This window comes from Pan troglodytes, chromosome 10 (assembly GCF_028858775.2).
Source record: "Pan troglodytes isolate AG18354 chromosome 10, NHGRI_mPanTro3-v2.0_pri, whole genome shotgun sequence".
NCBI classification, from domain to species: Eukaryota; Metazoa; Chordata; class Mammalia; order Primates; family Hominidae; genus Pan; species Pan troglodytes.
The window spans coordinates 137,881,485-137,902,306 of NC_072408.2; the positions used below are offsets into that span (position 1 = coordinate 137,881,485).

The window sequence follows — 20,822 nt, forward strand, 5'->3', positions numbered from 1 at the left end:
TCAGCCTCCCAAGCCCGGCTCATTTTTGTATTTTTGGTAGAGATGGGGTTTCACTGTTGGCCAGGCTGGTCTTGAACTCCTGACCTTGTGATCCGCTTGCCTTGGCCTCCCAAAGTGCTGGGATTATAGGCGTGAGCCACCACGCCTGACCAAACCACAGTTTGTTTAACCATTTGCCCACTGAAGGATGTTTTGGTTGTTTCCAGCTTCTGACTATTACTAATAAAGCTGCTGTGAACAATTGTGGACGGCATTTTGTGTGGACATAAGTTTACGTTTCTGTGAGACAAATGCCCAGGAGTACTATTACAGGGCTGATATGGTTTGACTGTGTCCTCACCCAAATCTCACCTTGAGCTAATCCCCACATATCAAAGCGGGGGCCAGGTGGTGATAATTAAATCACGGGAACACTTTCCCCCATACTGTTCTCATGGTAGTGAATATGTCTCTTGAGATCTGATGGTTTTATAAAGGGAAGTTGCCCTGCGAAAGCTCTCTCTTACCTGCCGCCATGTAAGACCGGACTTTGCTCCTCATTAGGTCACCCTAGCCATGTGGAACTGAGAGTCCATTAAACCTCTTTCCTTTATAAATTATGCAGTCTCGGATATGTCTTTATTAGCAAGGTGAAAATGAACTAATACAAGGGTCACGTGGTAAATATATTTAATATTAAAAAAAATCTTCCAAACTATTTTCCAGAGTGTCTGTACCTTTTTACATTTCCATGAGCAATGTATGAGTGATTTAGTTTCTTTGACAGCATTTGGTATAGTTACTATTTTTTATTTTAGTTGTTCTCATCATGGTCTTAATTTGAATTTTCCCAGTGGTGAGTGATGTTGAAAATTTTTTCTTGTGCTTACTTGTCATCTGGATATTCTCTTCAATAAAATGTCTCTTCGTATCTTTTGCCCATTTTCTAATTGGATTCTTTTTGTGTTTTATCATTGAATTTTAAGAATTCTTTCTATTTTATAGATATGAATTACAGATAGAATCTATAGATATTATAGATAGATATGAGTTATGGATCTGGATTATTATAGATATGAATCCTGTGTCAGCTACATGGTTTGTAAATATTTTCTCCTTGTCTGCAGCTTATCTTTTTATCCTTTTAACAAGAGTTTTTCACAAAGCTGAAGCTTCTAAATTTTGTAAAGTCCAATTTATTGATTTTCTAATTCTGTGGATCATATTTTTGGTGTCATCACTAAGAACTTTTCATCAAACTCTTGGTCCCAAAGATTTTCTCCTTTGTTTTTATCTAAAAGTGTTATGGTTTTATTTTTTACATTTAATCTATGATCCGTTTTGAATTAATTTTTTTGTATGAGGTGCTGTTTCAGCACTATTTGTTGAGGGGGAAAAAAACTCTCCTTCCTTCATTGAATTGCTGTTGTTTCTTTGCCAAAAATCAGTTGGCTGTACTTGTGTGGGGCTGTTCCCAGGTTCTCGGCTCTGTCTCATTGATCTAATTGCCTGTCCCTGTGCCAGTCCCACACAGTCTTGATTACTGTAGCTGTGTAGTAGGTCTTGAAATCAGGTAGAGTGAAATCAGCTTGAGCACATGATTCATATCAAGTTATTCTTCTTTTATGAAATTGTTTTAGCTTTTCTAGTTCCTTTGCCTTTAAAGATGAACTTCAGAGTAAGATTTTCTGTGTCTACAAAAATTCTTGCTGGGATGACTACGAATTACATTAAGACTGTATATTAATTTTGGGAGAATTTATATCTTTATTGTGTTGAGTCTTCCAATCCATTAACATGGCATATCTCTCCATTTATTTAAAACCTTCTTTGGTTTTCTTCATCTGTATTTTGTAGTTTTTGGCATATAGGTCCTATGCATGTTTTGTTAAATTTACACCTAAATATACATTTTTTGAGTGACTGTGAACTCACTTAATAATTGTAGGAGTTTCTTTCTGGATTCCTTGAAATTATTGACATAAATGCTCATACCATCTGCAGACAGGGACAGTTTCACTTCTTCCTTTTGATCTGTGTGCTTTTTCTTCCTTTCTGTGCTGGCTGGAATCCTCAGTACTATTTGAACAACAGTAATGAGACCAGACATCTTTGCTTATTCCCTGTCTTAGGAAGAAACCATTCTGTCTTCGACTAATAAGTTAGCTCTAGGTTTTTTATAGGTGTCCGTTATTTGAGGAAGTTTCCCTTTATTCTTAGTTTTTTGAGAGTCCTAATCATGAACAGATATTGGATTTTGTTGGTTTTTCTGCCTCGATATGATCATGTGATTTTTCTTCTTTAGCCTGATAATATGGTGAATTACACTAATTTTCAAGTGTTGAGTCAGCCTTGTATTCCACAGCATTCCATTTGAAGACTGGGGCTATATTTATATAGTGCATTTTCTTTCTAAATCTTCATTCTGTGTATTAGGAGAATACTATCATCTTTTGCTTCATGGGGCATGTGAATATATGGGCATATAATTTATGAAACACTGTAAGGAAAAGTGTTGGCACTTGGTCTCTTTAAGGAGCACATTTTCTAAATGGAGGAAATGACTCAATTGAGGATCCCATGTCTTCTATAGAAAAGACCCTTTCGCTACTCAAGTGAGTTTACCTTAATTCAGAGAAACCTTAATGTTTTCCCCACTCTCATATGTTGTTTTAGAAAGCAAAGGGAAAGGAGAGTTTTCTTTGGGAATCAGTGAATCCTCAAGTGCTGAGATGCTCCTTTTGGGTACACTGGTCTGGGTGAGCATTCCTGCCTAGATGCATAGATGTGTAAATTAATTCCATCAAACTGCCCAGCTCTTGAGCTAGTGAGCCAGACCTACTGAGCAGGATGAGCAGCACTAGGCAGGCTGTTATCTCAGCCCTCATTCATCAGATTCTCCCTCTCCTCTCTCTTTGTATGTATTTACCTTCTACTCCCTTCTCCACTCTCAGAAGTCCTTTTCGAATAAATCTTTCCTTGGTCCTTGTAGAAGCCACGTGGCCATCCCATTCCCCACACTGATGCCATAAACATCTGCTCTGCAAATCTTAAATGGTGCCGGGGTCCAGGGTTGATTTTTTTCTGTACCAGGTGAGTGGCTCAGTAGAGGTGAGAGAAAACGGAGTGACAGGGTGGCTTGGGAAGCGATTGACCAGAGTGAAAACACACCTGTTGGTGTTGCTCCTGCCAGCTTTGATTTGTGAACAAGAGTGAACCTTGTCTGAAAAGCAAACCATCATGAGAATGCTCGGGCCCTGCTGTAGCAGCGTGGACCCTCGGCTCTGTCTGCTGGAGCCGCTGACCAAGGCTGGTGTGCGGTGCCAGGATCCCACTCCCTCTGGAGACAGAACTGGAGTCACCCCTGTCCTGTGGGAGGAGGCGTCAGAGACAGGCCCTTGCCTGTCACTGTCTGTGTTTCCTGATACAGATCTGTCCTGGGTTGGGCAGCTTCCCTTGTACGGATCTCAGGCGAGAGGCACCCAGGCTCTGGGTCCCTTTTGAGACCAGGCTGGAGTCTGTGATGGGAGGGAGGGGGTCAGAGTGCAGGGAAGGCCCCTGCCAGAGGCCAGGTGTGTTTAAAGGTGTGCTTCCTCGGTTGTTAGTGTGTGCGCATGAGGGAGAGGGGGTATTTTTATCAGTAGATGAGGGAGAGGTTCGCCTCTCTCTTCCCCACATAAGGTAGGATAAAAGTTGTTGTGACTTGCGTACCACAGACTCTGAATTTCTGCTCCTGGCTGGAAGCCCCCATCTCCCAGGTTAGGGCCCTCTCCGGGGGTGGAGGAAGAGACCTGGCTCAGCCCTGGTCTTTGGGCCTCTCAGGAACGCTGTTTGAGCTGCCCAGTCCCTGGGGAGTTTCTGGGGACACCTGATGTCTCTGTGGTGAACTCTGGCAGGGGTGAGGCTGAGGTTAAACCTTAGAGCCCCAGGGCCGGGCCAGGGGCCTTTAGTCCATTTGAGCCAAACTGGAAGCAAATTTGTGGGGCAACTCCAGACTCACGAGCAGGCAGTAAAGAAATAAACCCTGACTCCAGCAGCCATAGGAGCCACAATACGATTGTGACCACTACAAGATTTGAATATTTTTAGAAAACAATAATCCCGGCCGCGCATCCTCTGCCACAGGTAGGGCGGAGGATGTGATCGCACGTCTGCAAGCACCGCAGGCTTTGGTTCCCTAGGGTTTCCCGCTGAGGCGTCTGCACCTGCTGCTCACTCCGAGGGGTGACTCCATCAGGATGTTTAGGGCTCGGGTGGCCTGTCAGCACCTTCCAGGCTGTGGGGCGGTGGCCCTGTCCGTTCACTCCAAGCAGAGATGCCTGGCTGGGCCATTGTCCTTGGCCCCCTGTACCCTCCCTCCCGTAGGCCACCTTGTGTGGGTTCATCCCACCGAAGTTCACAGAGTGCCCCTGCGTGCCTGCAACCGTTCAGGCTGTGAGGGAGAGGACAGAGCTAGACAGACTGAATCCTGCCGTGACTCTCACCTCCCAGTGCTGGGGACCTGGGGAGGTGACAGGCAGGTAGACAGACAGGCAGTGACAGGTACACGCAAGATCAGATCCCAAGGAGCAGCACGTGGGAAGCCTGTGGGCAGGAGCCTGTGGGAGGCTGCCCTGAGGAGTGGCCACGTGGATGGGGGGATCGTGGGGCGTCGGGGGAGAGGCATCACACACCTGGCTGGCGGGGGGTGGGGCACACCTTCAAGTCTGAGGAGTGGCCAGGAGGAGGCAGGTCAGGGGCCACGGGCAGATCTTTCCGGGCCTGGGGGCAACTTTAAGGGCCTCGGCTTTCCCCTGAGTAAGGTGGGTGCCCCCGGAGGGTCTGAGCAGAGGGAGGAAGCGATGGACTTGGGCTTTCACAAGCCCCGTACAGGGCAGGGTGAGCAGGTAGACGGGGCTGTCGCCGGGCTCAGGATAGGAGTGGAGGGTGTTAGCTTCAGGTCTGCTATCGGGGGCTTGCTGACAGGGTCAAGGATTTGGGGGCTCAAAAAGTTGAAGGACAGAGTGGCCACTAACTGACAAGGGCATGACTCTGGGACAGTCCAGGGCTGGGAGTGAGGTCAGGAGGGAGGTTTGGACATGCTCCGTTTGGGAGGCCTGTGGACGCCCAGGTGGGGAAGCTGCATTGGTGGTGGTAGAGCTGGAGCTGGAATGGAGGACGGAGATGCAGATTTTGCAGTTGTCTAGCTGGGCACGTTGCCACCCCGAGCAAAAAACTGCTTCTGTTAGTGAGAAAGAACTGGAGAAAGAATACTGGTCAGGCGTCATCAGGGTCAGCCCAGGCCCTGGAGGAGGTGTGGCCTGGCTCTGTCAGGCCTCTCTGGGCCTCCCCCAGACCTGGCTTCTGAGCAGGGGCTGCCCTCTGCCTCCTGTATGTCTGATCGCTGTGCCCCTGATCCTTCTGGAGGGAGATTTCAGAGAAGTCCCACCACACCCTAAAGACCTCAGCCACTTTCCTGAGGCCACCAGATCGGTCACCATGGGGACCAGGGGCTGGTTCCAGAACCCCATGGAAACTTGGAATCCCGGACAGGCAGAGGTCTGGGGCCGAGTGGGGCTGAGTGGCTGCACACCTCAGCCTGCTGTGTTCTGGAAACCCGTGTTGCTGGGTTTGATGATGCACGCTTGTGTCTCATGGGTGGCACTGGAATAGTCAACTCTGGGCATTTGGGTTTTTGCTCTGCCTCTGGCCCAACATTGGACAGACCAGAATCTCAGATATTCTACTAGGAATAAAAGAATGTTCATCTTCCCCACCAGACAGAGGGGCGGGGAGGGAAGGCGTGGAGTGGGATGAGCTTGGCCACTCCAGGCCTTGGTACCATGATGACTTTTCCAACGTGAGGAGGGTCCAGGTGGCTGAGGCTGTTTGACTCCGCACTGATTTTGACAAGATTCCACATACAGGCCTCTTTGAACCCCTGACTGTTCTCATGCGAAAAACCACAGCATATCTGCTTCTCCTGAAAGTTTAAAGACACTCTGGCATTAGCAATGCTTTCCCCTTGTTTCTGTAAGTCATCCAAAATTCTTCTTGGGTAGAGGCCAGCTATAACAAAATAAATAAAAGGATAATGAATGGATTGGATCTTTTGATGGAAACCATTTGGCCAACTTCATGACAAGAAGAACAAAGGGAAGAAAAAAAAAAACAACCTTTAAATTCTAGCTGAGATTTCAAGTAGCCATGGCCCAGGAGCCAAATTGAAAAGCTGTAACACTTTTATAGACGTTTATAGGTATTGCTTTTCTGGACTGACTGCAGCACTGAGATTAGGCAGTAGTGCCCTTCGGCAGGTAAACGTGTTCATTCCGAGCACAGCAGCTATATGGATTTTCTGTTCTGCCTCTTTCTTTACTCCTGAAAAATGCCATTAGATGGAATTTGGATGCTCTGGGGCCATGGCCTTCCATGTTCTGGGAGGCTCGTGGATTCCTGTGGATCGTCCCCCCCACCCCGAGGCTCCTGGAGCTGACAGAGCCGGGGGGCCCAGCAGGCCCATCCTCCATCTCTGACGTCACAGGCATCTGAGGGCAGGGCCATGCACTACGAGTCCATGATGTACCAGGCGGGGGAGCCAGTGGCTATTCTAGGAAAATTCCATCCCCAGGGCATGAAAAGACAGATAAAGATCAGTGTAACTCACCTGTGCTGAGTAACATGGTGGGTCACGGTGGGGCTCTGGAACCAGGATGTCTTGACCTGAGTCCTGAATTGGCCCCTTCCCAGCTCCGTCACTTGCCATGAGTCCTCCAACCACCATGTGGCTTCGTGGCTTCATTTGTAAAGTGGGGCAAGAGTGTGTGCAGCTGGCAAGGGCTGAGCAATTGAATGACTTCACTCATGTAAAACAGAGCAGGACCAGGCGCAGGGCAGGTGCATGGAAAAGGTTAACTATTGCCATCATTGGGAACCATCAAGGGGCTCACACACATGATCTCAGTGGAGGCTTCTGGCAGCCTGTGAGGGGGTGTTAGAGATGTCTGGATGCCAGCAACAGACGCTGACTCTGGTTCTCCTGAGCAGAAAGGTAGTTTATTGGAAGGATAAGGGGAGCACAATGTATCAGAGTGAAGTCATGAAAACAAGACAAAATCCAAGGTCTTAGAAAATATCTTATATGGTATTATATTATTTTTGTATTCAGCACAAAAAGGGCAGGCCAAAAATAAGCCCTAATGAGACAACTGTATAAAAACGTTTTGAGTAGCCTAATGAGTGAAAATTATTTAAAATGTGTTAATTATTATTGCATGTATGAAAGAATACAGGTCGCCTTGTTGCGATAGAAATGCCAAAGTCCCTTGCTTTCCAATAACATGGGCCTGAGACAATTCAGTGTCACTCATCCACGACGATCCGATGTGGAGGTTCCTATTCCCACGGAGATGAAGCCACAAGCAAAGGCCTGTCCGTGTGCAGGTCTGTCCTGAGCATGAACATCCTGTCCCAGAGAGAAAATGCTCCCTCTGGGAAGAGCCTCCCCGGGCACCCCCTGGGTCCTTGGAGCCCTTCTGGACCACATCTCTGCTTAGCGTTGGGGGACCTGTCACACCCGAATGAGGGGACCACAGGCTCGCGACCTGTATGAGGCGAGACTCCAGCATTCTAGGGGATGACCGCAAAACCAGGCCCTCAGCAGAGACCGCCCCCTTCCAGAGCCTTCTGTGGCTGGGCGGGGGTCTCCAGGCAGCTCTGCAGCCCCCGCGAATACCGCCTGGTGCTGAGTCCGCTTATACAGACAGAGACGAAGGGCAGCGACAGCGTTTTTCTTTTCTGAAGTGGGAGGGTCGCGTGTCCGCAGCTCAGGAGGAAAACGAGGCGCAGGCTTTGCAGGTGGGTAGGAGTTTGTGTTGTACTCGGAGGCTGGGAGCCCCTGGGGCTTCTGTAGGGAGAGGCGGTCTGAGCCGCGCTTTAGAAGTTGACCTGCTGCTGTGCGGGGACTCGGTGCGGGGGACAGGGGTGGAGGCTGCTGCATCATCCAGGTGAGAGGAGAGCCAGGTGCGCAGTGAGCAGAGGTGGGAGGAAAGCTGGTTGCCACGGAGATGAGGGTGTGTCCATTACTGCAAGGCTCCACCCACAGCACTATCCTGGGCAGAACCTTCCTGGCCCCACCCACAGCCTTAGCTGATTGGAGTGCGGAGCACATGTGACTTCAGGCTGTGTCCTTATAGGTTGGCTGGCCTCTCGTGCCCTGCCCATGGGGCCATGAAGTGTCTGCACGGGACGTCCTGGAGAGTCAGGGGTGAGTCTGCCATCCAGGATGGTGGAGAAGAGTCCTGGGGTCAGAGTGGGCCTGAGAAGGGGCTGTGGGCTGCACCATCAGGGGAATGTAAGAGAGGCTGGAGCCACTTGATAGAGGGTGGGGCTATGTACAAGGAGGTGGGGCTAAGTGAAAGGAGGTGGAGCCCTGTGCAAGGAAGGTGGGGCTAAGTGAGTGGGGCGAGGCCACTGGGAGAAGAGGAGCCATGTGAGTGGGAAGGTGTCATGTGAGTGGGAAGGGTAATGTGAGTGGGGTGGAGTTAAGGGGGCGGGGTCCCTGTGGTTAATTCTCTGGTTTGTCTCTGGAGATTCTTCCTCCTGGCTCCCGGGACACTCAGGACCTCTTTCCCAAGGATGGGACCTCTCCACACGTACCATGGCCACAGTGCAGGTGACCCCAGTGCTGCTGGGCCACAGAGGGCAACTTGTGCACGCACTGGCGGGTCCTATGTGTCCAGGAGGCCTGAGGAAGGAGAGAGTGGAGACCCGGATGCTGGGTTCAAGGCTCACCGGGGACGCGGGCACCAGGGTGCTCCCTCCCCAGCCTCTGGCTGACAGCACTGAACTCAGCCGCCTCGCCCGGCTTCTGGTGGCTTCTGGTCCACGCTGTACCCTCCTCTGTGGGCTCCGTCTCTGCAGGGTTCTCGGAGACATCGCAGCTGCTAAATGCCAAATGCAGAACCTGGGCTGTGGGTCCCGGCCTGGCTTCGTGTGCCGCGCTTTCCACTGAGAGCCGCGTGACTGGGTGCTACCTGGGGCGAGGGGGTGATGCGAAAACACTTTCTGTTCAGTTTCGGGGCAAGCTGCCCTAACTCCAGATCCCCACGCAATTTCAGAGTACTTTCTTTTCTTTGGGTTTTGAAACAGCAATGCAGTTTCCTCTCTGCGTGCCTCTCCGGCTTGCAGGCTGGCACCTGTGCATAAACCGAGCGTGAGAATCAGGTGTCTGCGGGCCCCTTTCTTCTCAAACGGGACTCCTGAGGTTTCGCAGAGGAGACAGGGACTTGGGGACCTTGGAGGGAGGGACACAGTTTAGAGTCCAGTTCACACTGGAGGGTGGGTCTCTTACCAGACCAGCATCCCACATTGACGATGAACAGACAGGAAACTGAAGCTTCTTGGTCTTTGGCAAAAACCATGTTTCCTGGGGTCTTCTGAAGTAGGGGGCATCGGTGGGTCTCTCTGACCCTGGTGCGTCCCAGGTGGCCATGGGCTGTGCTTGTCTGCACAAGTCTGCCCCTCTGCCCGGTGTCTCTTGGCTGTGCTCAGTTGCCTTTGAAGAGGGAAGCAGTAGGTTGTGAGGTTGGGGAGGCTGCTCTCCAGGATTGAGATCTGGCCCCATGATCTCAAAATAAGGACGTGCACATGTCAGCACCATGTGTGTGTGGGGTGGCGCCTGCATTCTGTGATCAGGACTTATTCCATTGAAAGGACAGACCCCTTCAAGCTGCCTTAACGCCAAAGAGATCTCTGCAGGCTCATGGGCCTGGGAGGCCTGGAGAGGGAAGACTTGGGGGTGTCATGTTCCAGGGCCTCTGCTGTTGTCCTCAGATGGATTGATCACATGTTGGAAGAAGGATGCCTCTGGTTTCTGAAGCAGCCTGGGCTGAGTGGGATGTCCTAAGGGTCTGAGAAGCATCTGTGGGTATCCTTGGCGCCCAAAGGCACTGCTCACCTCTGCCCAGGAGCCAGCACTGGGGAGAGTGACTTAACCAGACAGGCCCACATGCAGATGGCACTAGTGGGGTGAAGGCAGAGTAGTAAATCCCCACCATGTGCCCCTGCTCCACTGGGCCATCTGTCCCAGGGTCTCACCTGGCCTAACCTTTCCTTCTCAGCACTGGGGTGGCCCAGCTCATCAACCTGTCCTGAAATGCCTCATTCAGGGTCCTGTCCTCCTCCCACCTTTTTCTTCCTGTGCTGGAACCAGGTTCTGAAAGTCCTGTCTTAGCCTCTATCAGGCTGTGGCTGCCTCATCCATGCTGGACTGTCTTATGACTCTTTGAAAGCAAGAAACCTCAGAAAGCACCAAGAGATAGAGGCTGGTTCAAGGTTTTTCCTTGTCATTATCTCTCCCATTACTTCTGTTATCCTTGATTTCCCTAAAGGTGGGACATTTCAAGTATTCAAAGCCCTGAACCCTGTTTAGTTGTGAGATGGGCTGGAGAAGAGGGTGGCACAGAGGGCTGCCCCAGACGTTCCACTGAGATCCACCTGCACCTGACCCACTGCTCTGGGGTCAGTATTTCGGCTCCTTATATTGCTTTACTTACCATCAAATTTAAGGACCATGGTGCCATCTCTCTTTTGCTTGGGACAATGATGGACACGTAGCTCCCCAAATTATTTACAGGTAAAACTGTACACCTGGTCCATTTTCTGTTGTTATAATAAAATATCTGAGACTGGGTAATTTATAAAGGAAAGAAGTTTATTTTGGCTCACAGTTCTGGAGGCTGTGAAGTCCAAGCTCGGGCAGCCATGTCTGGTGAACACCTCATGCTGCTTCATCTCTTGGTGGAAAAGGGAAAGGGAAGCCAGTGTGAGTGAAAGAGACTGCAAGAGCGAGTCGAGCTTGCTTTTTGTATCAACCTAATTTCATGAGAACAAATTCACTCCTGCAAGAACTAACTTACTCCTATAACAGTGACATTAATCCATTCCTGAGGGCTCAGCCCTCATGACCCAGTTGCCATTTAAAGGCCCCATCTCCCAACACTGCTGCATTGGGAATTAAGGTTCCAACACATGAGCTTTTGGGGGACACAGTCAAACCCTAGCAAGACTTACATAAAAGCCAGCACATTTCTAAACAAGGGGCATTAACAGGCTATCATGAGTATCAAGTTTTTTTCTTCTCTCTGCGTGTATCTCCTAGAAGGAGACACTTTGGTGTACCTTGCTCATGAACAGTAGGCAATAAACAAGCAGTTGGTTAATCCCGTTTGCTTCTCCCTGACTGGAAAGATCATGTTGGTTGTTGGAGCACATCTCAGATCCTCTGGGAGATATTCCTGAGGGCTCACAGGCACTCCCCATTAGACGTACCCAAGTGAAGTGTGTCTAGTGGGAAATTAGGTTACTTGCCATGGAGCCGGCCCTGTGAGGGGGCCTTCACTTCTGTCCAGCAGAGCTCAGCAGCCCCTGGCTTGAGGTTTCAGGAGGACGCTCAGGTGAATGCGGCTGTCCCCCAACACTGTTGAAGACTCCACAGGGAGGGAGCGCCTCATTCTCATTCCCCAGCCACCTGGTGACGAACTGAACTGGCTTCTGTGCCTCGCCCAGGCCTCAGGGAGGCTGGTGGGCTGTGAGCACCTCCCACATTTCTGCATGAGATGGGGCCTGTATGCAGATGACTTACATTCTGGCACCACCACACTCCCATATCAAAAACACACCCACCCCACGTCACACCCCTGGGAGCCCGGGAGGCCCCCTTTTCTGGAGACTTGCTGAGAGCATTTGTTCCCGGTCAGTGGGGAACTCCACACACATGAAGAGTCAATTTGCTTTTCTCATCCCAGGAGTGGAGGCTGTGATGGAACCTCTGACGATGGAGGGGAGGGAGTTTCCCCGTTTCAGGGCGTGATCTTGGCTGCAGATCCAAGAGGAAGCTAGCTGCCTTCCCCACCCTCCGACCACACACATGCTTGGCTTGTTGCGGTGGTGGCTGTTTTCTACATTTCCTTTGAAGAGTGATTTAGATCTGAAGTCAGAGTGTCAGGACTTCCAGAGGCCACTGCAGCCTCTTCTCTGCTCCCTTGGGACCGCGCTTCCACACCCGGGGCAGAGGTGGGGGCTGGCGCTGGGTGAGGGGGTGATGGGAAGAGGCGTCGCCTCACTCCTGAGAAGCCCTTGCCCCGTGTTGATGTGTATGGGTCTGGCTGCTGGCTTCCCCAGGTCACCGACTTATTTTTTAAATTTCCTTTAAATTACTCAGGTAACACACAAATACGCCTCCTTGTTAAAAAATTACATATAACGCTGTCTGCTGGAGGCTTTGGCCCTGGTGTAGCCTGGGCCCAAGGAAGCCTCATTATACCCCTCGGAGAACCAGGCTGTGGCCACCAGGTTTTTGTTCGTCTTTTCTATTATGTGGGGTTGGTGCTGCAGTTTTCCTGCTGATGCCCCTCTGTGGTCCAGGTGGCTGCAGGACACAGGGCCCTCTGTTGTCTGTGCAAGAGTTCACAGCGGGCTGTGGCTTTGGGAAGACAGAGGACAAGATGTCTTTTCCAGGCGGTTTTAAGAGACCCTGTGATGGATTAAAATAACCCTAAGATACGGGGCGGCAGGGGTGGGGGACAAAGCAAAAGGAGTAAACGTTCCATTTTGCCAAAACATTAGTAATAGACAGCACTAGGATAATTGGGTTGAGGCCGGAGGAGCTGTCAGACAGATGCTGCGATGATAGCCCTGTGAGCCCTTTGGTTCTGCAGTGGGGTCCGAGGTGCCTGTCAGGGGCACCAGAGCTGCTGCTTCCTGGGAAAGGAGGGGCTTTTGGTCGAGGCCAGGATGGCGCTCATGAGGGGGGCTGCCCTCGCGGCTCTGTCCTGCACAAGTCAGTGCCTTCCTGAGGGCTGGTCACCCTGAAATGGGGGAAGGGTCTCATTGGAGCAATGATGGCTCAGGAATGGGTCACAGAACACAGCAGGCATCAGACAAATAAGAGATGCTTGACTTGACTGACTGGGAATCCATCAGACACCGTTTATCCCGGAGCCATGCCACCTCTGAGCAGCCCTGGGTCCTGGTGGAGTCGCTGGCCTCCTGAGCCTCCAACTATGGCTCCTGAAGGTGTCTGTGCCTTTCATTTAGGGTAGAGCATAGCTGCAGAGTCCTCCGAGCTGGCACCCAGGAGCAGCCCAGGAGAGAACGCCAGTCTCCGGAACAAGGTGGTCTCACGGACCTGTTCACTGATTCTTTTGTTCATTCACTGAACAGATATTTAGTAAGCACCTGCTGTATGCCAGATGCCCTCTAGGTCCTGGGGATGCAGCCGTGAATGAGACAGAAGCTCTGTCCTTTCTGTAGTGGATATTGTAGAGGGGAAGGTAGCAAACACACACAGTGGACAGTGGATATGTAATATGCCACATGGTGATGAAGACTATGAAAACATCAGTGAGTGGAATGGAGCTAGAGCGGGCAGGGGGCTGGTGCTGTTTAGAACAGGTAGGGAAGGGAAGGTCTCTCTGAGGAGCTCCTCCTGCAGAGGCCTGGTAGGGAGTGGGGAAGAGCCTGTGGCTACCTGGTGGGCAGTGGGGAGGGAGCCTGTGGCTGCCTGGTGGGGAGCACCCTATGGGGAGGCACGTCCTAGGAGGAGGAGTGTCCTAGAGGGAGGGCCCGGCACCTGCCAGGGCCCTCGGGTGGGTTGGGGAGGGCAGAGCAGAGGGCAGCATGACCTGGGCCAGGTGATGTGGGACCACACCCACAATGGATGGAGATAGACATCAGTGGCTGTGCCTGTCCCTGCCTGAGGTCACCCAGCTGTGAGGGTCTCGCTCTCACGTCAGTGCTGAGAGCCAGGGGCCTCTTCAGCAGCGTCATGCATCGTGTTTGCTTTCTTTCATTTCAGACACGTAAGCAGCACAGTGAGGCCACCAACAGCAGCAACCGAGTCTTCGTGTACTGCGCCTTCCTGGACTTCAGGTACCCTCTGCACAGGGGAGAGCAGGTGGGCATGAGGTGTCCAAGCCCAGGCCCGCCCCATGCCAGCCCAGGGGAGGATCTGGGTCACCCATTTCTGCAGCTGACATGGTTGCGTTATGCGAAAATGCTGGAAATGCTGGAGATGTGGGCAGGGCCTGGTGGCAGTGCTGGGTGGAGGCCTCCCCTCCAGACCATGTGAGGAGGGGCCTGCTGTTACACGATGTGTCTGGACAAAGCCTCTGAATGCCCAGGGCAACTTTCAAGCCAGTGCAGCAGATGCTCGGGGGAGCTGGAGGATGCTGTCCGTTGGGGCAGGCCCTACAGCCCTGGCTGTCCCCCTCGAGGGTCTTGGAGCAGCTGAGGAAGGGGGTTGGGGGAGTGGCTTCTGACTAGCCACGTTGGCATTTTCCTGTTTGAAACCTTGCGGGCTCCACTGGAGCAGGCTGACCATCAGGCCTGCCTAAAACTCTGAGGCCTCAGCCTCTGCCACTTGGGCCCCGACTGGGACATCCTCCCCAGCATCTCCCATGTCCACCTGTCACACCTGTCACGTGCAGTCTCCTCCCGCCCTCCTAGCCCCCGCCCCAGCTCGCCTCCACGGCTCACCTGCCCAATGTCTGGGGGATCTCCCACCATCGCTCTGATCACAATTCTCCTCTAGACGTGAGCCCACCGTGAGTGGCTCCCACAGTCACAGCAGTGTTGAAAACTCAGCTCCCCGCAGGGCCGGGGAGTGGAGGGAGAGGTGGGGCTCCCGGATCCTCAGCTGCTGCTCAGCTGTGGCCCCTGGGGCTTGTTCCATGTGGGATGCAGGTTGCAGGTCCTGTGTTGCCAGGTCATCAGTTTTCATGGCTGGATATTGTTTTTGTTTTTGTTTTTTTGAGACAGGGTCTCACTCTGTCACCCGGGCTGGAGTGCAGTGGTGTGATCTTAGCTCACTGTAGTCTGAAACTCCTGGGCTCAAGCAATCCTTCCGCCTCTCAAAGTGCCTCTCAAAGTCCTGGGACTACAGGTGTGAGTCACTGTGCCTGGCTGTGGCTAGATTATTATATGAACTGTCCCAATGTTTAAAACACTGCACAGGCAGCTGGAACACATCTGGGACATCCAGTTCACACCCTGCCTAGTGGCCCATCACCCTACATGTTGTCAGGGCTCCCCAACACCTGGGCATCTTCCTGTGCCTGGACTCACTTCCCCAGCTCCCTCCTCCGCTGCTTCAGGGCAGGATCCACACAGGCTGTGCCACCTCTGCTGGTACGGTCCCCGTCAGAGAAAGCGTCTCTGCTCCCTGCACCCAGAGGGCCGGGAGATTGCAAGACGCTGAGCTGGGGGTGCAGCAGCGGGTCGGCATAATCTCCCTTTATCTCTGTTCTGTGAACAGCGAGGAAAGTGCAGCCCAGCTCCTGTCACCTCCAGCAAACACTGCTTACATTTTTGTCCCCCGGGATGCCTCACTCTGGCTATGGCCGTCGGCGTCTGGCTATGACAGTTGGCGTCATGCCTCTGCAATGTGGATGGATGCTCTGTAATTTCAGTGATTTTGCCCTGGTCAGGCTCAGCAGGTTGCAGCTCTTTTTCCTTTATTTGTAAATTGTGAAAATTTGGAAGCACGTGCTCCTAGAAATAGTTATTCCAATTCCGGGGCACTGTTTGGAGAAAAAAATTATGACTAGAAAACGGGATGGGATTTGGTAAGAACTAAATTGGCATGTTGGTTCTTATTTTTGAAGGAATTTTAAGAACATAGAAAAGTACGGAGAATAATATAACAAATGCAGGTACCCATTGCCCCAAATTTATAGTTATTAGCATGTTTATATTTTTGTATTTTTAAGAATGAAACAACTAAAACATCGCAGATGATGTTAACGAACCCTCCACCTCCTTCTGTTCTTTTCCCCTCAATTCCCAGAGGCAGCCACCATCATGAATATAGTATCTGTATCCTTCCTGTCCATTGTGCAGTTATTACTTATTATTATATAATTGATAATCAGAAAAATCCACACTCGTAGATGATTGTACAGTTCTGTGAGTTTTGACAAATGAATACAGTTGTGCAACCACCATAATCAGGATTAGAACAATCCATCACCCTCCAAGATGCCCCCGTGTCTGTTTGCAGTCATCCCTTCCTCTCATGTCTGGCTCCTGCAAGCACTGATTTGTCTTCTGTTCCTATATAGTTTTGCTTCTGCCAGAGTGTGCATAGATGGAATCATGGCGCAGGAAGCCTTTTGGAGTCTGGCCTCTTTAATTTTGCATAATGTGTTGAGCGTCACCACACGTGTATTGTTGGATGTATCAACATCTCATTTTCACATGTCACTGCTGAGGGGGTATTCCGTGACATGGATGTACCGTAGTTTATTTATCTTCTCCCGAGTAGAGGAACATTTGGGTAGTTTTCAGAGTGGGATCATTATGATTAAAGCTGGAAGTTTCACCAGCTTTGCTTTCGTGGGGTAAACCACACTCGGTCATGACGTATTATCTTTTTGTATACTGCTAAATCTAATTGGCTACAGTTGTTGAGAATTTTTGTGTCTACGTGCATGTTGGATATTGGTCTGCAGTTTTCTTTTTTTGGTAATGTCTTTGTTTTTATATCGAGGTAATGATACCTGCATAAAAGTTACATTTTGGGATGCACTTTGGAATAGTCTGTATAGAATTGATATTATTTCTTCCATTTTAGTAGAATTCACCATGAAGTCACCTGAGCCTTCGTTTTCAATGTTGGCAGGTTTTCAACTACACATTCAGTTTCTTTTATGGATGCAGGACTATGTAGGTCGTCTACTTCTTTTTAAATAAGTTCTAGCAGTTTATGTTTTTTTGAAATATTCATCAATTTCATCAAAGTTGTTTAATTTATAGGCACAGAGTTTTTTGTGGTATTCCGTTGTTAGCCTTTTTCATGCCTGAAGGGTCTGTGGTGATGTTCCCATTTCACTTTTTTATCTATAATCTGTGTCTTCTTTTTTCTGAGTCACTCTTACTACAGGTTTATTAATTTTATTGATATTTTTCCAAAGATATAACTTTTGGCTTCATTGATTTTTCTCTCTTGTGTTTTCTGTTGTCAATTTCATTGGCTTATCCTCTTTGTCTTTAATTTACTTCCTTCAGCTTTCTTTGAGTTTAATTTGCTCTTCATTTTAAAAGTTCTTAAAATGTAGGTTTAGGTTATTACTATGAAGCTTTATTATTTTCTAATATAAACATTTAATGCTGTATTTTTTCTGTAAGCACTGATCTAGCTGCATTGCACACATTTTGCTATGTTGTTTTTATTTTGATTAAATTTAAAATATTTTCTAATTTTCCTTGTGACTTCCTCTTCAACCTCTTCAACCTATGTGTTATTTTGAAGTGTGTAGTTTAATTCCAAATAGTTGGGAATTTTCCAGAGAGCTTTCTGCTGTTGATTTGTAAATAGTTTTTTTATGATCAGAAAATATTCTTTGTATAATTTTAGTTCTTTTAAATTTGTTAAAAGTTTTTATGAGACCCCCGTATATGTTCAGTCTTTGATGAAAGTCCCATGTGCACTTTTAAAAAAGTGTATTCTTGGTGGAACGTTCTATAAATGTCAATTACACCAAGTCAATTGATAGTTAAGATTAGGTCTTCTATATTCTTACTACTACTTTTCTGTCAACTTGTTCTGTCAATTAAAGAGAGAGGAGTGTGAATTCTCCAATTTTAGTGGTGGATTTATCTATGTCTACTTCTAGTTTTATTCTTTTTTTTATGTTTTTTGAGACAGAGTCTCGCTCTGTAACCCAGGCTGGAGTGCAGTGGCATGATCTCGGCTCACTGCAAGCTCCGCCTCCCAGGTTCACGCCATTCTCCTGCCTCAGCCTCCCGAGTAGCTGGGACTACAGGCGCCCGCCACCACGCCCGGCTAATTTTTTGTATTTTTAGTAGAGACGGGGTTTCACTGTGTTAGCCAGGATGGTCTCGATCTCCTGACCTCGTGATCTGCCCGCCTCGGCCTCCCAAAGTGCTGGGATTACAGGCGTGAGCCACTGCACCAGGCCTAGTTTTATGAATTTTTCTTTAATGAATTTTGAAGTTCTGTTATTAGGTGCATGTATGTTTAGGATTGTTATGTCTTCTTGGAAGATTAGCCCTTTTATCATTACATAATGTCCCTCTTTATGCTGGGAAATACGCGTTACTTTGAGGTCTACTTAGTTTAATTTAGATAAAACTACTCTAGCTTTGTTGATTAGTGTTTGAGTGCTGTATCTTTTCCCATAATTTAACTTTTATCTTATTTATATATTTATATTTAAAGTGAGTTTGTTTTAGACTGCATGTAGCTGGGTCTTGTCTTTCCTTTAATGCAGTCCTAAAATTTCTGTTTTTAATTGACATGTTTAGACAATTTATATTTCATGTAATCATTGGTGTGGCTGGATTAAAATCTACCATTTTGCTAGATGTCTTCTAACTTTTCTATCTTTTTAAAATGTTATCTTTTTCTGACTTCATTTGGATTGTTGGATATCTTTTATGATGCTATTTTATCTCTACTATAAATGATTTCTAATGTATACATCCTTTTAACTTTTTTGATAGTGGTTGACCTAAGCTTACAGTGTATATATGTCTAATTCATTCATGCCTGCCTTTAAGTACTATGATATCATTCCAAATGTATTCTAAGACATTGTAACAATAGGTTCACACTTCCTCCTGCCCGTTCTGTGTGCTGTTGTTGTAGTACGTTTCACCTTTGTACAGACACCATAAACGCAATGCATTGCTAGTATTTTTTCCCCCGGACAATGAGTTATCTTCTAGAGCAATTAAAATTAAGACAATAATAATTGCCTGTTTGCCTTCACTTATTCCACTTCCAGCTGTTCTATTTCTTTGTGTAGATTTTTGTCTAGTATCATACTCCTTTAACTCTTCTTGTAGTTCTTGTCCACTGGCAATAGATTCAGTTACCATTTGAAAAAGTATTCTCTTTTAGTCTTGAAAGATTTTCACTGGGCTTAGAATTCTGGGCCACTTTTTTTCTAGACTGATACTTTAATAAATTATACAAGTAATATGTCAATATATTATTTTGTTCAAAAGTAAAACATTATAGAAAAGCAAGTGTTCCCTTTGATCTTTACCTCTTATCCTGATCTCCACCCCTTTCCCCAGTAATAACCACGGTGGGAGGGTTTTTTATGTGTTTTTTCAATAATTTATATATAATTTATATTTATAATCATAGGAAATATATGGTGTTGCTTAATTCAATGTTTCTTCCATCCTTCCCCCACCTTTTGTTTCTGTGTTTTGCCTGTGTGGACACACATGTTTTTTACTGTATTTATGTATGTTACATTTTATGTATGCATGACTGAACATTTTTCTGTTTAGCTGCAGACTTCCTGGGTCACAGGGCCATACATATCTTTAATGTTATTGATACTGCTTAATCTGGCTTCCATAGCAGATTTATTTATGCACAAGCTGCAAGCCTGCCTCTTTGTTTTTGCTGAGTCCCTGGGAAGTAGATCTTCATTGATGCCACTTAAGGCTCTACTCCTCTGGCTAACTAGGTCATCGTCACACCTTTGCAGCTCCATCTGAGCGATGTGACTTTCATATTGTTTAGCTTACCCTTTGTGTAAGCAGAAGGGGCAGCTCCTACCCATGGCTACGTTCACCTAATCCAATGCCTGTTAATGTTCAGGCCCCCCCCTCAAATTGAAGTATGGTACTCATGCAGCCAATTGACAGACAAAGGCGCAATATATAACACAACAGCTGGTGTTTGCTGACTCCCTCCAAGGTCCTGGGAAAATTAGATCAAAAGGGGTGGGGAGGGAGAGGAGGAGGACATGACCCTGTCTTTAAGTCCCATCAATTCTGAAGTTATTAATGGGGTTTTGCTCCTCTCAGTTGGTACGTCTGAGTGGCTCTCACTTTGTCCTCTGCTCTCTGCTAAATGCCTTTTCCCTCCCCTAGAAGACCAGATCATTAATCATGAAAATCACCACTGAACTGCTGTCTGAGTCTCCGTCCTCAAACTCAGAGCCACCCCTGGGTCATGTCGGAAAGACCGTCCCAACCCCTCCCTCGCGCTCCGCGTCGCCCAGGGCTAACGCAGGGTTACCGTTGCCCGAGGCTGCTGGTGCGTGCTCCATCTGGTAGACATTGGCCAGAGAGGTGCAAGCTGGGGTCTTCATCGGTCCTGCCACCGGACAGCCACAGTTCTCATCTGCCACATCCATGCTGACACCACAGTTGAAAGTGAATGCAAAGCAAATACAAACTAGAGCCTTTTAATTTATTCGCCTTTATGAATGCTTTCCCCCGAGGGCCATTGCCTTTGGCTGAAGTAAGGATTTGTCTTTACCGATAACTTGAGGTTCCAACTTCAGGGAAGAACCATTTAAATCTTTTTTTTTTTTTAATTTGAAAATATAGAAGACAGGGTACAGTGGCTCACGCCTATAATCCTAGTACTTTGGGAGGCTGAGGCAGGAAGGTTGTTTTAGCCCAGGAGTTTGAGACCAGCCAGAGCAACATAGCAAGACTATATCTCTACAAAAATAAAAAGAAAAGTATTAATTGGGCACGGTGGCGTGCACCTGTAGTCCCAGCTACTTGGGAGGCTGAGGTGGGAGGATTGCGTGAGCGCAGGAGGTCAAGACTGCAGTGAGCTATGATCACACCACTGTACTCCAGCCTGCGAAACAGATTGAGACCCTGTCTCAAAGCAAACAAACAAACAAAAAAGAAAATATAGAGAAATGTAGAGAAGAAAATGATATTCACCAATATTCACACCAACAGGTTTAACCACAGTTAACCGAGAGCACGTTTGCTTCCAGTCATTTTTGTCTAGGTTTATATTTTACAAAGTTATGCAAGTAATATATCCACACATTATTCACGTAAAAAGTAAAACA

General features: G+C 48.3%; 1 protein-coding gene across 5 annotated transcripts in view; it reads left to right on the forward strand.

Annotated features, from left to right (window-relative positions):
* The window catches only part of ADGRD1 (adhesion G protein-coupled receptor D1), a 189,375-nt gene that overhangs the window by 108,343 nt on the left and 60,210 nt on the right, over positions 1-20,822 (forward strand). For all 5 annotated transcript variants that reach the window (XM_024348158.3, XM_024348159.3, XM_054664742.2 and 2 more), the window contains one exon: positions 13,817-13,890. In XM_024348158.3, the coding sequence (XP_024203926.2) occupies positions 13,817-13,890 (74 nt within the window). The remainder of the gene's footprint in view (positions 1-13,816; positions 13,891-20,822) is intronic.